The sequence below is a fragment of the Anabrus simplex genome, chromosome 1 (assembly GCF_040414725.1).
Source record: "Anabrus simplex isolate iqAnaSimp1 chromosome 1, ASM4041472v1, whole genome shotgun sequence".
Taxonomy (NCBI): Eukaryota; Metazoa; Arthropoda; class Insecta; order Orthoptera; family Tettigoniidae; genus Anabrus; species Anabrus simplex.
In genome coordinates, this window is record NC_090265.1 from 453,328,260 (window position 1) to 453,341,568 (window position 13,309).

The window sequence follows — 13,309 nt, forward strand, 5'->3', positions numbered from 1 at the left end:
CCTCATTTGCAAATAAAGAGATTTTGATTTGATTTGAATTTTCATTATTATCTCCTCCCCCATGGCGCAACAGTCACGAAGGCCTACAGATTACGAGGTGTTGTGTGGTCAGCACGACTGATCCTCTCGGCCGTTGTTCTTGGCTTTCTAGACCGGGGCCGCCATCTCACCGTCAGATAGCTCCTCAATTGTAATCACGTAGGCTGAGTGGACCTCGAACCAACCCTCAGATCGAGCCCAGGGCCTCCGGGTAAGAGACAGGCACGCTACCCCTACACCGCGGTACCGGCACATTATTATTCAATAGAGAGTAAGTGCTTAGGAGCATGAAATAATTATATGAAGATGATATATTTTTCTAGAATTTATACACGCCAAACTCGGGACGTTAACTGCCATCGTTGGTAATCAAATTTCTGGCATTTGGAACGTGTAGTTCCCCTGCCGGAAATCTCTCGATAATCGAGGCAGTAAACAGATCTATATGAAGACCAACGTCAGAATTCTGAAAGTACGAAAATCGGAAGAAATGTTATATTTGTCATTGTCTTCTTGTAAATAGACATTTAAATCAGTTCCTATTCACGAGGAATCTTTTACCATGTAGAAACATTTTTACAGAGGTTACAGGTAACGACAAGGTATGCGCAAACTTATACACGCACTAACTTTGAGGTAGATATGTGAGAGGGTAGGTCCAATTACCGTACTTCAAAAAAATCAAAGAAACCAGATACGGTATTTAAAAAATACACTTGCAGAATATTTCTGAAGTAGCATTCCTAGAATTTTTATTCTCACTTAAAGTTGTTTATAAAACGGAAAGCTGTACGAGGTACATTTTCAGGAAAAATGTAAGAGCTTATTTTTGTATTTACTGTAAAAATGGAAATTCCAAGCAATATTTTCACAGTTGTTGAGTAGATATCATATCCGGTCTATAAGCATACGCAAATTATTGGTAAATATTCACAAACTAAATGTTTTCTGCCCGTAAAAATTGAACGACTATGCACTACACCTCCTCAATGGACCACTCATTCAGTATCTTCGTCGATTTCAACGTGTCCCAACGGCTGGGTTTCGTTTCACTGGCTTCTGTCCTGGCAATAATACTACATATTATTAGCTGTTACGGAAATTTCAGGGAGGTATACTTCCTTGTTGTGAAGTGATGTTAAGGGAGACTTCGTTCTTGTGATATGCTTACGTAAATAGCTAATCACTATCCAAGCAGTCAAGAGTTTGATTCCCACCTATGTGTTAGGGATTTCCCTTTTCTATATCTGAAACAGAGAGGTTTGCTAAACAGATACACGTAGCGAAATGTGAGAGTTCTCAGACAACGATCAACTACAGTATTACAGGTTTTCTATAACAAACAACGTATAATACCTATTTCAGAAACCCTTTGCTTTGAGAACGAGTAAAATAACAATCCACTAGCTGGCATGAGCTGTGGTAGGAGTGCTTTTAAGCCTACAAGCCTGTATTTGTAGAATCAAGCCGCTGTTTCCACCCTATCATATAATCGACGCCCAAACCACGCTATAATTAATTCATACAATTGACAATATCAAAAACTTCATAGACATTCGTACTTGAAAACTAACGGTTCAACGCGCAACGACACACTGTAATCTGTAACAAGGTCATGAATAAGTACTTCGAGAACAAGAACTTCAGTGATCCGAGTTTGTAAACGTCTCAAAAATCTGAGGCCTGCTGCATTAAAAATGTAAATATCTAGATACATGTGTCTTATATTTAGAGAAGAAGACCACATTTTATACGCAAGAATAACTTGAGAAGAAATATACTTTCGAGAATTAAAGCGAATCCCCTCAATTAACAAACAGATGCGCTGTTAGGCGTATTTCATCAGAACGAAGAACGAGATGACTTGGCAAATGCCGATGACCTACATATCAGGTCCCTTTTAATAATAATAATAATAATAATAATAATAATAATAATAATAATAATAATAATAACCATGATGACTTACAGGCTCGACTGTAACTTAGAGCACCTATCGTAACCGTATCACGGCGCCCCATAGCTCAGCATTGTTTCCACTTGCGTTAGACTCCGCACTTTCATCTTCCCTATCCGACCTTTTGGACAATCCTGTTCTCCTCCGACGCCGATGGTATTAGGTTTGCAGGGCATCGGTTGTCTTTAATTTTTGCACTCTTCGCGGTCTTTCACGTTCTTTTGTTTATATCAGCTTTCCTCGAAGGGTTGGACCTCTGCCATTTTTTTCTCTGATTACATTAGTGTTGAGGGACGATGGTGGTTTAACTATACTTTCTCTTTAAACAACAGTCACCACCACCAAAACGGACTTTCTATGAAAACTGAAGTGACAGACACTCTGGGGACTAAATCCGATTCATCTCAATTTTCTAGTCGAATGAGTTATTTCATTTAGTTCGAGGAACCAGCCAGATAACCAAGAGGTTCAACGTGCCCTAGTACTCTACATGTCCGACTCGTTGGCTGAATGGTCAGCGTACTGGCCTTCGGTTCAGAGGGTCCCGGGTTCGATTCCCGGCCGGGTCGGGGAATTTAATCTTCATTGGTTAATTCCAATGGCCCGGGGGCTGGGTGTTTGTGTTGTCCCCAACATTCCTGCAACTCACACACCACATATAACACCATCCTCCACCACAATAACACGCAGTTACCTACACATGGCAGATGCCGCCCACCCTCATCGGAGGGTCTGCCTTACAAGGGCTGCACTCGGCAAGAAATAGCCACACGAAATTAATTAGTACTCTACATTAAGTCCCAGTGTATCTATCCCGACCATAGTTTTGAATAATCAGTCACACACTTGAATATAGACACAATAAGGCATAGAACTTACAGTAAGCCGGTAGCCTATATTCAGTAGTATTATGTTAAAGAAGCTCACTACATTCGGAAGTCACTGGCTGCTGTCGGAGAGGTCGTGAGCTCGATTATTGCCACTGCCAAGTTTCTTTTTTGGTCTGAGGGTCCGAAACTGGTTAGAATCAGGTTCGTAAGGACGACGGAGGAGATACCAGATATTAAAAGTTAACGACCTAATCACGAGAATATACTCTAGCGGTCGTAAGATCCACCACGTTGACCGCATGTTACCGAATAGGCAGACATTGCTTTACCTCGCAGATACAAAGTGTTGAATAATGGGTTTGTTTATTAGGAAAAGATAACGAAATAGAAACACCGACAATATTGTTGATAAGTTTATTTGGTAATAATATATTTTCCTGACTTTTGTATCTAAACCCAGTTAATAAACCCAAGCAAGGCCGAGAAGGTCGTCACTACGCTGATTATGTGCCATTCAAATATTTGCAGGATATCTAGCAGCTTGTCAAGTGAGCTCTCGGTCAATGGATTCCTACATTAAAATCACTTTCATGCTGACCGAAGAGGTTAATTCAGTGTTTTGAGACACGATCAGTTACGGCTGCTAGCTCTGTACACGGGAGACAGGTGGGTTCGAATCCCCCGTTGGCCATCCTCGAAATAGTTTTGCATGGTTTCCAGGCAAATGCCTGGATGGTACCTTTCTCAAGCCCACGGTCGCTTCCTTCTCATTCCTAGCCCGTAAATTTACATCTACAACAACCTCATACAGCGGTACACGTAGCTCGCCCTGATGATGGATAAATGGTCCAGTGTGTCCCGGGTTCGATTCCTGGCCGGGTCGGGGTTTTTAACCTTAAATGGTTAATTCCGATGGCCCCGCGGCTGGGTGTGTGTGCCGTCTTCATGATTAGAATTCATCATATATAGAACCCCATCCTCACAGAAGCGCAGATCGCCTATAGGGCGTCAACTCGAAAGACCTGCCCCAGGCCTCTCCGTAGGCCACACGCCATTAATTAATTAACCCTAATGAGGTGCACCGAGAAAAACAGCTACAGAATTGGCGGGCATGTCCTCTGACATTTCCGGCACTAAAGGCTACACGTAAAATAAACAAAAAATATTTCGTGTTAATCTCTGTAAGGACGTGGATAATGTGAACGCTCATCTATCTGACGTGCACGAACGTGTGGTACGTGCGGGTACATCTTCTAAAAATGTTGTATAGGAATACAATACTCTGGAACTTCAAAATAAGACTTTTACACCGAATATGGAAAAGATCAGAAAGAGCAGCCAACCTCGACTGACTAGGCCTTGTTCATCTCTGGTATGCTGTAAGTCTTACCATGCACTTATATGCAAATACCACTCAGAGTGATGGTGAACCCAGCAACGGGTAGATGAACGAGTAGTACCCGCTACACTTCTCTCTCGATCTTTCTCTAATTTAGTAGCGTTCCGTATATAATTTGATACAGAACAGTTATTAGGTTATAACTGAACTGTTTCTCGTTCACTTTTCTTTCTTTTTTCGAAGAAATGTTCATCTGATTATCAAAGAAAAGTCATTACATTGCTCAAGCTCTCACTCCATTTTCTCTTATCATGAGTTTAAGAGCAAGTAAACCTCGCATTTATAATTATTCACTCCTTCATACATACCTTGCAACTCTTACATATGACACGATGAACTTCTAACATTTAAAAAGTAAAACACACATGTGATTACCTAATGTATTTTACAAACAGTTATGTAGGCTACATGGCGATGATAGTCCACCACCTTCCAACCTCATAATTAGTAAAAACATTTCATAAGAAATGAAAACTGTGACACTAAAAAGTAAAATATCTCAAATTTTTAAACAATGATGGAAGATATTTTCAAATACAGTACCAAAATCTTTACTCAGCGACGTGGCTCCATGGCTAAATGGTTAGCGTGCTGGCCTTTGGTCACAGGGGTCCCGGGTTCGATTCCCAGCAGGGTCGGTAATTGTAACCATCATTGGTTAAATTCGCTGGCACGGGGGCTGGGTGTATGAGTAGTCTTCATCATCATTTCAGCCTCATCACGACGCGCAGGTCGCCTACGGGAGTCAAATCGAAAGACCTCGGACACTCCCGGCACTAAAAGCCATACGTCATTTGATTTCATGGAATAGATTCATTAAGTATGAAACATCAGCGGTTAAATACGTTTCAATTCAATGGTTATATTCAACAATTTCAAGACGAACACTTTTCTTTTTATTACGGAGTCATTCAGGAACACTTTCTGCAAGCTTCATACATGCTGCAATCCAAGGTTAAAGATAACTGCCAGTTTAAAGGAAAATCTAGACTTTATCGACTTGGAACACATTGCAGGAGTAGGTCCGAGTTCTACAATCGCAGGCGTAGATTCAGTCGTCCTGCGTGGCCGACTTTCTCCGGCCCTGTAGCCTACGTGCGCTTGGTTAAGTGTCGGCATTGCTTTGAGTTGAACCCACGACAATTGTCATGCTTGTTTAGGCAGGCCCATACTTAGCTCCCTATAGTGACTACCATTTCAGGAACACTATTATTATTATGACCTATTTATACATTGCACAATACTTCTTAAAAGAAATGACACGCGATGTCACTACTACTACTACTACTAATCAAAGAGCGTTATTTTTTTTTGTGATCAGGAAAATATCCGTACATAAACTATTACTTCATTTTAATACAAACTGAAAAGAAACAGAACTGTTCTCCCAATCACCTATAGGAAATGGCATTGTGTGTCTCGTTACGTATGACCAATCTTTATTCGTTAACATATGAAGAAATTGTGGTATTTTATTCATTCTAGTTTCAAGTTTGAAGTAAAAGTGTTGCCGATCGGCTCAGGCCTGTCTCATCAGCTACAATGATGGACTAAATCGAGAAAAAGGCTTTTTCAAGCGGACGATTTCGTGTATTCTCATATAATGTGCACAGTTTGGAATAACGGTTGTCTACCTCCTTTGATTTACTATTTTTTCTATAAGCAGCAGATATTTTTCAGTCGTAAATGTACTAATAATGTATAATGATTTCATTTCACTACAGCTTATTTCTCATGAATATTATATTCCTAATCCATCCTTCCTGGGGACAGAAGTCAGTACGTCTGCCGTGCATGAATTTGACGGAGCTCTGCATAAGTACTTAACGGTAATTTGTGCGAATGTGAGGAAGAAGCCTGATGAATCTGTCCAAGGCACCGCCCAATATCAATCTCATGTAAGAGACAAAACATGAGCAAAACGCTCAATGATAGTTTCCATTTAGCATGATTGGAGTTTCACTCATTAATAATACATAGGTCCTACATCGGCAACAACTCTCAACTGATGTAAACAGCTAGTCGTAAAGAGGCCCACGTAGACTACCCCGGGCAGCCAAGTATTTAGCTATGCGATGTTATTTCCGACCCTACGAGTATTAAGTTTATGTATGAAGTATATCAGACAATGAGAAAAAGCAGATAAACTCAACATCTGTAATCAATTACATCTTTCATACGCACTCTCGAAACTAAATATCCTCCGATATACCTAAAGGGTGAAACGCGGCTGGTAACTGCTGTTAACGAAAACAAGTGAATGATAAACACCAGTACAGACAAAACCATCATACAAGAATAGCATACACTATATACCGATCAGTGGTGACGGCGATGTCCGAGGCCACTTATGCAATACAACGCACTCCTTCAATGGAATAGGGCTGTTATGGCAAACTTGCCTGCTTCGCATTTGTCTTACATGCTGTTTAGATGGAGTTCCAGAATTTGAGGTTTTTCTAACAAAAACTATTATTCTTGACAGAAAATGGAATTGTCACCTTCTGCTAATGCTGTGAAAGAAAAGGAGAATAATATATGTGCGATTACAATTGCTGATTTGAAAAAAATAATTGAAGAATGAGACGGGAAAGTTAGAGGAAAGAAGCAAGAGTTGATATAATGTGTATAAAATATAGCAACCACTTTCAAACATGTATTTTTAGTTTAACGATGAATTTTATTAGGACAAATAGGCTTTTGAAAGACATGTCTGAAGTTTATTATTTGTTTTTCAACTCAGAAGCAAACGTAAACTATGACATTAGGAAGAATGCAGTATCAGTGGCTACTACTAGTCGGTCTGAAAGCGATTTCCTTTCAGCTCTTTATCAGTTCTAAGAACTTGTTTTAGCATATAAGACAGAAGTAAACATTTCGAACTTGGAATTGATGAATTATTTCGCTTTAGAAAGTTTGAAATTGATGGCGTTCCAGTTTCAAATTATAGGTCACACGTGTTTATTGAGTTTGTGAAGTGTTAATTACAATACAATGCATCACTTTTAGAGGATAAGTCAGGTACGAGCAGACTGTGATATTGTGGTCACACTTTTTCTTAAGTTCTTCTTGTGAATCATTTGTAACCAGTTTCCGGAAGGGCTCTCACTGAAGGAACTGGAGGTACGAATGGGCTACAGTTGATGTTTTCTTTGGCACAATGGAACGTAGCAGTAGTCGGGCATTGGATTTTTTCTCGTTTTCGACGTGTTTGCATCATTTATAACATGCACACTCCATACCCCCTCCACACAGACTCAACGCTTATCCGATCCCAACGCAGCGAACGGCATTCTTCATAGCTATAGCGTCACAATTTTATAAAATAAAAACTTTTCATCCGAATTTATATTTGCAGATGCGACGAAAATCGTTGATCCGAAACTTCGAAGCGTTTTAACTTCTAAAGTTGAAAACATAGAGAAACGAATGAGGACTTGAAGTTATTTTTATATCGCACCGACGCAGCGTTACTGGCATAGGAAAAGTGGGAAACGACCGTGGTATTAATTAAGGTACAGCCCCAGCATTTGCATGGTGTGAAAATGCTGGGGCCACGGAAAACCATCTTCATATCTGCCGACAGTGAGATTCGGACTCTAACTAACCCCATGGCACTACAGTCCTGAAGGGCCTTGGCCTACTAAGCGACCGCTGCTCAGCCCGAAGGCCTTCAGATTACAAGGTGTCGTGTGGTCAGCACGACGAATCCTCTCGGCCGCTATTCTTGGCTTTTTAGACCGGGGCCGCTATCTCATCGTCAGATAGCTTTTCAATTCTAATCACGTAGGCTGAGTGGACCTCGAACTAGCCCTGGCCGGGAATCGAACCCGGGGCCTCCGGGTAAGTGGCAGGCACGCTACCCCTACACTATGGGGCCGGCGGGATTCGAATTCATTATCTCCCTAACGCAATCTGACAGCTATGTGTCCCAAACCGGGTAGCCAACTCGCTCGGTTAAATTAAAGATCTCAGAACACCCTTTCATTAGGTTTTTTATAGTAGTTATTTTGTATTAAAAGTTAAACGTACCGAGCTCGATAGCTGCAGTCGCTTAAGTGCGGCCAGTATCCAGTATTCGGGAGATAGTGGGTTCGAACCCCACTGTCGGCAGCCCTGAAGATGGTTTTCCGTGGTTTCCCATTTTCACACCAGGCAAATGCTGGGGCTGTACCTTAATTAAGGCCACGGCTGCTTCTTCCCAGTCCTAGCCCTTTCTTGTCCCATCGTCGCCATAAGACGTATCTGTGTCGGCGCGACGTAAAGCAACTAGCAAAAAAAAAAAAAAAAAAAAAAAAAAAAAGTTAAACGGTACTTCATCTGCCAACGGAGAAAGTCCCAAACAAAGCAACGAAACACAACATGGACGAGAAACGCATTCCGTTTACTACTCGCTGAGAAGTCTGTCAGTAGTGTTTCAATACATCCCTATCATGTTTTTTTTTTTTTTACGTCGCACCGACACACATAGGTCTTATGGCACCGATGGGATATGAAAAGGCCAGGAGTGGAAAGGAAGCTACTTTTTCCTTGCTAGTTGTTTTACGTCGCACCGATACAGATAGGTCTTATGGTGACGATGGGATAGTAAATACCTAGGAGTTGGAAGGAAGCGGCCGTGGCCTTAATTAAGGTACAGCCCCAGCATTTTCCTGGTGTGAAAATGGGAAACCACGGAAAACCATCTCAGGGCTGCCGACAGTGGGATTCGGACCCACTATCTCCCGGATGCAAGCTCACAGCCGTGTGCCCCTGACCGTACGGCCAACTCGCCCGGTGGAAAGCAAGCGACCATGGCCCTAATTAAGGTACATCGCCAACATTTGCCAGGTGTGAAAATGACGTCCCTATTATGCTTGCGAAATAAAGCAAACGAAATAAACAAATCATTTCTTCTTGTTTATATTTTATAAGCGAGTAGGCCACATCACAGAGTACGGTACAAGTATTCAATGCATGCCACTGTACGAAATATCAACACTGAATGAAAGTTCCTTCCCATTTCCTATAGCCTTTAATAATTTGATGATAAACTGCGAACGGCACAACTCTTTAATTCCCTGCTACCACGCTTGAAGACTGAGTAGTCACTTAAGCGCTCTGGTGGTCGCTACGTGATTTAACTCAAAGCTTCGATTTCTTTGCGGCCACCTAACGGGATACGCGTGAACTATTACTGCAGCCATATCACGTGTGCAGAGTTACAGTACTTACTCCATAGATAGCAGCACACTTACAGCATACAAACTGCTGTCTGTTGACAGACTGACATAACTTCAGGGAGAATTATGGCCGTACAGAACATGAAAAACTGCGGGGCCCAACAATGATCAGGATGTTTTAGCAACAATAACTTTATTAAATGCATAAAAGAGGTAAAGAGCCTCCGTGGCTCAGACGGCAGCGCGTCGGCCTCTCACTGCTGGATACCGTGGTTCAAATCCCGGTCACTCCACGTGAGATTTGTGTTGGACAAAGCGGAGGCGGGACAGGTTTTTCTCCGGGTACTCCGGTATTCCCTGTCATCTTTCATTCCAGCAACACTCTGCATTATCATTTCATTGCATCTATTAGTCATTAACAATCACCTTGGGAGTGGCGACCTCATTGTAATAGTAGCCTATATATGTTTCATTCATTACATTCCTGATCCGGTCTAAAGACTGGAAAACAGGTTGTAGGTTTTCATTTTCACTTCTCTATTGCATAGTCCTTTGTTTTGTTCTTGTATCAATACACTGAAATGTTTTTCTATTGGTCTGTAAGGGGAATCCATGTTGTTTAAATTTCCCATTATTATTATTATTATTATTATTATTATTATTATTATTATTATTATTATTATTCAGCCAGGGTTCCCACCACTCTCTAATGACTGCGAATATATATGAAGCTCATGTGAACGTCTACCGCCGGCAGCGAACGAGTGTCTTTTAAAATATTGAACAAGTAAGGTTCCAGTAGTGAAGTTTTATCTTTTATCACGACAATTGTGTCTAATGACAAGTACATGTAATAAGTTATAATAATGTTTTAAAAGTGTACCAGCAACCACTATTTTTAAGGTCATGTATTTCAATTATTTTAGGAAACGTGTAACAGTAATAGAATGAAATGTTTTTATATGCTAAGAGTATTTTGTAAGAAGGCTGATGAAGGGATTAGAATGGAGACCCGAAACATGAAATGAACTAAATAAAATGCAGATAACAATTTGTTGTCACAAATAAGTATTGACTAGGCAGATCCATATAACGTAGATTATTATAGAGGTGATTATCAAAGAAACTGGGAATTCATCACTTTTAATAGCCGAGATGAAATTGCTAGAATAATTTGAGAAACTTAACTGCAGCACTAATGGAAGTGCAATATTTACAGGTAATAAATGTTTCTTTCCAAATCAGAATACACAACAAGCATTTCAGTTTTTCCGTCTCAAAGGCTGAGTAGTCAGCATTTTGGCCTTCGGTCTTCGGAGCCGCCGGATCAATTTACGACTTCACTGAGAATTTTAATTTTAAATAATTAATTCCCCTGGCTCTGTAATTGAAAATAATAATGTTATTTGCTTTACGTCCCACTAACTACTCTTTTACGGTTTTCGGAGACGCCGAGGTGCCGGGATTTAGTTCTTTTACGTGCCAGTAAATCTACCGACACGAGCCTGTCATATTTGAGCACCTTCAAATACCACCGGACTGAGCCAGGATCGAACCTGCCAAGTTGGTGTCAGAAGGCCAGCGCCTTAACCGTCTGAGCCACTCAGCCCGGCGCTCTGTAATTGGGTATTCATGCTGTTCCCAACCTTTCTGAAACTCACACACCGCAAATAACATTACCCTGTACCACAATATCATGAAATTTCCCATACACAGCAGATGCCACCCACCCTCGCCAAAGCGCCTGCCTTACAAGGGCTGCACCAAGCTAGAAATAATCAAACGAAATTATTTCTGAATAATGGATTGTTGCTGGTCGGTGCTATGTGCACAATAAGTGTAGTATAGAAATGTTATCAACAGAAATTCACAACGGAAGATCCTATTTAACAACCTAAGTATAAACATTACCCAAATATTTTAATGAACTCGTTTGATACCTTTCACAAAGGGACTATAAAGTTTACTTAACTTTACGTGAAACAGGTACTCACCAGCACGGAAAATCTCGCCGCAGCCATCGCAGCGGGAGGCGAACTGGGCATCGTAACAGTTACCGCAGTAGATCTTGTCCGCCTTCGAGCCGAATTGCTTATCCACCAGGGAAACACGGCACTTGGTGCACAGGAAACATGCCTCGTGCCAATGCTTGTCCTTGTACGACAAGTCCTGCCAAAATCAATCATCAGAATTAGTAAACAGTAAATACTATTTCAGTTACTCGTAATAACTAACGCATTACGTTTATTGAAAAAGAAAAGTATCAGAATAAAAAGGACCCAAGAAAGAAGTTCAGCGAATATACATCATTACGTAATAATGGCGCATTTCTGCACCAAATTTTAATAAAATGATAACACAGTATTAATTTCTGAATGAAAATATTTAAAGAGCCATACGTACAAAGAAGAAGAGAGTTAAAATCTATAACGAGAATTGAATGAACTACTGTGCCACTTGCTTTCAGGATACGACAGAAACCGTGATAAGACTATGAAACATGAAGACACATTAACCTTTCCTGGAGAGAGAACATGTAGGGTTACGATCGGAAGGAGTGAATAGTTCTGGATAATTCAAAGAAGATTATAGCGGGCTAAGGGTGTACTCCACATATGACAGTAGTGTTTCGAAATTTTTCAGCATATAAACGGACAGAGATCACAAGGTCTAAAATTTCGAGATAAATCGACAAGAGAAAGGACTGGAAAAGAAATAGAAATTAAGGAATTACTAAATACATTAAGCCATAGGAGAAGATATTAATGGAAATATGGTGCGACTGATATGATCGAAAAGAATAATGGATCGGGAATCAGCGAAAGCATCCACAGAGTAAATGCATAATCGCACCACTTTACAAATACTGCAGATGGGGAACAGTTTACCAGCCAAAGTATTAACACAGATCGTAGAAGTACGAGTAGAGTAAAAGCATCGGTAAGAAAACCCAACCTACATATAAACAATCATGACTTGGACAACTAACCAACTGCGTTGACATCGATCATGGCTTTACAAAAATCAGCCTTAGTTTTGAATTAATCTAGAATCAAAACTGTTAGAAAGTACGCGGGAATTTTTCATGTGAAAGAAGTAATTATTTTTTATTTTATTATTCACTGACCATTTCCCAAGTCTCAATTTGATTCACTCTTCATATATTCATATATTTTTTATTTTCAGTTTCACTGACCATTTCGCAAGTCTCAATTTGATTCATTCTTTTAAATCATTTACTCATATTTATGTTATTTATATTTTCCTATTAATTAACATCTACTGTAAAGAAAAATAATATATATGAGATTTACAAAAGAATGAGCTAACCGGTACATTAAAGCATATATTGCAATCAAAGTCCAAAGTCAGGCTTTCGAATTGGCACCGAAGGCGTACTGAGAATCTGGGCTAACGAACTGATATTTCAATAATGCCTTAAAGGAAGCTAAAGGGAGCAGAGAAGAAATGCTATTTACTATAAGTGGCTTAGATCAACCTACAGAGAAGAGCCACAAGATACGACACACTTTATAACATAGAATCAAGTATTGTTTTAAGGGGAAGTAAAACTAGGCAACCATCCCCTCTTAACTTTCATCACAAGTGGAAAAGGAAAAAGCCAGACCCTTCGAAGAATGAAGGTTTCGCTAAAAGAAAGGGAAGGGCCCGAAGGGCGTGACATTAACACTGCTCAGGCCTCGTAAAATTAACACTGTTGAGAGAGGAAGAGTTCAAAAGGAAGGTCAGATAGATGAGATGAAAATCAGGAACCTGGTACAATTAAATGGAGGCAATATCAGATTCATATAGAGGCTTCGTGGTCGTCAACAAATTTAAGCGCATAAATCTAGACATGTGGTTGGTCTTCAGACTTACTACTTCATTGGTAGGAGTGGATTGTAAGGGATATGCATTGGTT

The 13,309-nt window shown here is 40.4% G+C and overlaps 1 protein-coding gene across 8 annotated transcripts in view; it reads right to left on the bottom strand.

Moving 5' to 3' along the window:
* The window catches only part of Lmpt (Limpet), a 1,284,547-nt gene that overhangs the window by 85,645 nt on the left and 1,185,593 nt on the right, over positions 1 to 13,309 (bottom strand). For all 8 annotated transcript variants that reach the window (XM_067135221.2, XM_067135218.2, XM_067135222.2 and 5 more), the window contains one exon: positions 11,382 to 11,556. In XM_067135221.2, the coding sequence (XP_066991322.1) occupies positions 11,382 to 11,556 (175 nt within the window). The remainder of the gene's footprint in view (positions 1 to 11,381; positions 11,557 to 13,309) is intronic.